Source organism: Octodon degus, unplaced genomic scaffold (assembly GCF_000260255.1).
Source record: "Octodon degus isolate 3935 unplaced genomic scaffold, OctDeg1.0 scaffold00104, whole genome shotgun sequence".
Taxonomy (NCBI): domain Eukaryota; kingdom Metazoa; phylum Chordata; class Mammalia; order Rodentia; family Octodontidae; genus Octodon; species Octodon degus.
Window position 1 is genome coordinate 7,256,851 of NW_004524680.1, and position 4,573 is coordinate 7,261,423.

At 38.0% G+C, this 4,573-nt stretch overlaps 1 protein-coding gene across 5 annotated transcripts in view; it reads left to right on the forward strand.

Annotated features, from left to right (window-relative positions):
• Positions 1 to 4,573, forward strand: part of Trappc9 (trafficking protein particle complex 9) — an 847,990-nt gene that overhangs the window by 38,618 nt on the left and 804,799 nt on the right. For all 5 annotated transcript variants that reach the window (XM_023723940.1, XM_023723939.1, XM_023723941.1 and 2 more), the window contains one exon: positions 1,982 to 2,107. In XM_023723940.1, the coding sequence (XP_023579708.1) occupies positions 1,982 to 2,107 (126 nt within the window). The remainder of the gene's footprint in view (positions 1 to 1,981; positions 2,108 to 4,573) is intronic.

Below are 4,573 nucleotides of genomic sequence, written 5' to 3' on the forward strand. Positions count from 1 at the left end.
TGTGCTTACGTGTACAAAGCGAAAAACAACACAGTGACTCCAGGTGGCAAACCAAACAAAACCAGAGTGATCTGGGGAAAAGTAACTCGGGCCCATGGAAACAGCGGCATGGTTCGTGCCAAGTTCCGAAGCAACCTTCCTGCTAAGGCCATCGGACACCGAATCCGTGTGATGCTGTACCACTCAAGAATTTAAACTAACGGAAAAATAAAAGTGCATTTGTGCTCTTGTAAAAAACAAACAAACAAAAAAAAAAAACACAGGAACTGTTGTTCAATTCCCCAGCACCACATGCCAGCCAGCCCCGCCCCCTGGTGGGCTGAGCTGGCCTCCCCCCACATAAATAAAAATAATAATAATAATAAAAAAAGCTAATGTGTAGATAGGTAGATTGATTAGATGGATTTTTTTAATGTTTATTTTCTAATTAGCTGTAGTGATAGCAAAATACTTTTCCGGGACTGGGGAGGTGGCTCACTGGAATAAGCGCTTCCCTGGCAAGCGCAAGAGTCTGAGTTCAATCCCCGGTTCCGCAGAAACAAAACAAAACCTTTTCCTCAGTTTAGATGTCTAGATGTAGAGGCACTGACATATTCTAGAGAGGAAAACAACATTTGAAAAGTGAATGTTCTGCCCAGGGTCTTACCATGTAGTCAGAGTTGACTTAGAACTTAATGTGTAACACAGGTTGACCTTGAACTTGGAATTCTCCTGCCTCAGTCTCTCAAGTGCTGGGATTACAGTTGTGTACTAGCACCTTTGACATATTAATCTTTTTTTTAGTCTTTTTTAAAAAAATATTGCTTCCCAGAGTTTTCAAAAATGGTAGTAACAGGTAAATAGAGAGATGTGATATGTGTGTGTATATTTAGTAGTTTAATGGCTACCTTTGGCCTAGAGAAATTGGATCATGTTCTTGAAAAAGCCAGTCTGGCCATACACAGAGCCCTCTTCTGCTATTGTGATTAAGCTTGGGAATATGATGGGAAAACTGCACCTCACTGGCCGTGGAGATGATGCTTGCAGCATCTGAGACACTTCCTTGGAAAGACTGGTCTGCAGCAGACTAGTGGGGGAGCCCAAGGGCGCCTGTCCTGGGAGCACTGGAGCAGACCAACGAGTCAGCCAGACTTGGGAGAGTTCTCCTTGGTGGCTGTTTCCTGGTTGTCTGACTCCAGTTAGAGTCTCTGACCTCTACAAGCTAGTTTTCTCATCTCTCAAAATGGAGAAATTAAGGACTGCTGCCTGGAATGCTTAATCAGGCTAAATGATTTTATGTATATAAAATGCCTAGCACAGTGACAAGCTCATTAGTATTGCTCAATAAAACACTGGTTATTGTCCCCTGTTCCTTAGTTCAGTATTCTACAAGGCGTCTGGGGAAAAAGCCAGTTCCTCATGTGTATGTGTTGTAAGTAGAAAATGAAAATTAATGTCTTGTTTTTCTCTGGCTGTATTTTTATTCCTTACTTCATTTAGCTCTTTCTCTTTTCCTTTCTTTTTTCAACCCCTCCACCAAAAGAGCCTGAGACTTTGCCATGCTACCCAGACTTACAGAACTAAGATTGCCTTAAAGGAAATGTACACATAGGAAGTTTGAGTATATTTGATTTGTACACACATACATGCATGCACAGTACCCTAACCTCCACTCTCTAAGGAAAGGCCTTCATGGTCTGGTTTTCATTCACAGGGACTAATGGAAAAGCCTCTTCACCAGGTTTTTGCTTGGCTTCTTGAGTGATTTCCAACTTTTTCTCTCAGGAGATTTTCTTTTGTTAGAAGAGACAAGATGGAGATGAGGCATTTTGCTGAGATATTGGATGGTTTGAGTTGGAAGGAACTTAGCGAATTTGTGGCCTTATGTCTTTCTTTTGGCCCAAGGGGTCCCAAGGCACCAGCTTCACAATACGACAGGAGCTTCTTTGCTCTCCTTTGTGATAGAGATATAAAGGGTATGCTCTTTTCTTATATCCAACAGTATAAGAATGCTGGAGTGATTGAGTTGGAAGCCTGTGTCAAAGCTGTACGTGTCCTGGCAATTCAGAAGCGGAGCATGGAAGCTTCAGAATTTCTTCAGAATGCAGTATACATTAACCTTCGACAGGTGAGTGTAGTGCCTCTGTGGATACCCAGATTCTTAGGACTTTATCACTCCTAATGGAGCTGGTTTTGCTGTGCTAGGACATGGAATGGCATGATAAAACTATGGAGTTGTAGCCTGGTAGCCTAATAAAAGTGGTTATTTGTATGTTTTATTTCATTACTTTATGGTATTTTACTTTCCAACTTCAGAATGTTCTGTCCTTTGAATGTTTTTGATTGGAGAAAAGTGTGCCTTCTGTCAGCTTTGCTGTCTTGAGTAGGCTTCATGGCTCTTGCCTTAACATTGTGACTTGTAGAATATTTGTGATTTGTAACCTGGTCTGGATTGTTAGGTTTGTAAGACATGAAGTTGCAGGAGTTCTTTGTATAGCTCCATCTGTATACTAGGCACCCCACAAATAATAGTTAATGCTGTGTCTAAATAGGTTTCATTTCATTTATTTATTATTCTTATTGTTATCTAAAGAGAATACAAAAGAGTAAAAAAAAAATACCCTAAAAACATTAGAAACGATACAGAACTTTACCAAACAAATAATAGGAATTCAGCAATGGTTGCTATATTGCATAATGTAGTCTTGAAATTAGTTATTCAGATTATTGTATATAAGCATGCAAAATTGGGGAAAAAAAGGAAAAATAAAAAGGAAAGAAAAGGTACAAGAAATTTTAAAGGATAAGAAAAAAAAAAAGGCAAAATTTAAGCATCCACTGCTCCCTTCTGTACACTAGCAGAAATCAGCAGTACAATTATCTGAGCCATCCTTCATATACACATAACTATATCTTGCTTCCCATTCCTTCCCTCTCCTATCCTTTTCCTCATCCCAGTTTTTCCTTCCTTTTAAACAAATTCTTTCCCTTTCATAGTATCTATTGTGCCTTTCAGATTTTATTTACTCTTTCAGGTCCTGACACTAGTGAAGCAATACAGTGTTTGCACATGTGCATCTGATTTATCTGAATCAGTTTTCATAAAACAAACTCATTATTTCATTTCATAGATAATGCAAAATCTCCAAACTGATGGTCTGAGGAGAATTTTAGTTATTTAGCTACTCTGACTTGGATCTTTACAGGGACAATCAAGGGAAGCCAAAACTCCAGAAGGTAGCCATTAGCTAAGAGCGGGAGCCTGGATAAACATATAGTTCACTAGGTGACTGAGCAGACATTTAGCAAGCAGGGTACTGAGTTAAGAGGGCACCATACACAAAACTACAGTGAAAATGGATGAAAGAGCCGAACTTTAAAACAGAAACACTAGATCTGCTGGAAGAGAAAGTAAGTAGATTTCTTGAAGAGATGGGTAGGCAGAAAGTTCATGAAACAAACAAGACAAAACAAACAAACAAAAACCCAAACTGTGGGAAATACTTTAAAGAATCAACAACTGGGATCTCATCTTATTGAAAAGTTTTTGATATCAAAAGAAGTTACCAACAGAGTGAAAATAAAAGCCACAAATTGGGGAAAAAAAAAATCTTAATCAACAGTCACTCAGACAAGGACTTCTATCTAGAATATATAAAGAACTTAAAAGAATTAGGTCCCCCAAATTCAATGACCCAATCCAAAAATGGGCATCTGAGATGAATATGCACTTGTCAGAGGAAGAAATATAAATGGAAAATAGATGAAAAATGTTCTTCAGCATTGGTCATTTGAGAAATGCAAATTAAAACAACATGGAGACCCTCATCTCACCCCAGAAAGAATAGCAACATAAAGAAATAAGCTAAAAACAAATGCTGAAGGGGCTGTGGGGAAAAAGGAACCCTTCTCCACTGTTCGTGAGAGTGTAGACTGGCACAACCTCTGTAGAAATCAATGTGGAGATTTTTTTAAAAAATGGGATTAGAGGTCCTATCCAGCCCAGCTATTCTTTTTTCTTTTTTTTTCAGCCCAGGTATTCTTGTTCTGATTATTTTTCCAGAACTGAAAAGATCATAGCATAATGGTAGATGTACACCCATGTTTATAGCAGTGCAATTTGTCATGGCTAAATCTTGAAAATAACCCAAATGTCCATAAACTGAGGAATGAATGAAGAAGATGTGGTATTTTTATACAATGGAGTATTACTGAGCTATTAAGAAAGAGTAAACTTGAGGCTTTTATAGGTAAATGGATGTAAGTAGAGGCTATACTCATAAGTGAAATAAATCAGACCTGCATGTGTAAACATTGTATTGCTTCCCTAATATAAAACCCCTAAAGAATAAATTAAATCTGAAAAAAAGGTACAATAGGTATAGCAAGAGGGAAAGAAACTGCACAGAAGAAATAAACAGTTGGGATGAGGGAAAGGAGAAAAGAAAGAAGAAAAGGGAGGGAAAAAAAAATCATGTACATGTATACACAGGACAGCTAAGATGATTGTATCACTGATTTCTATTAGTTTCTTGAAGGTAGCAGTTAATGCTTAAATTTTTTACTTGGACCAATTTTTTTTTTTTTTTTTTTT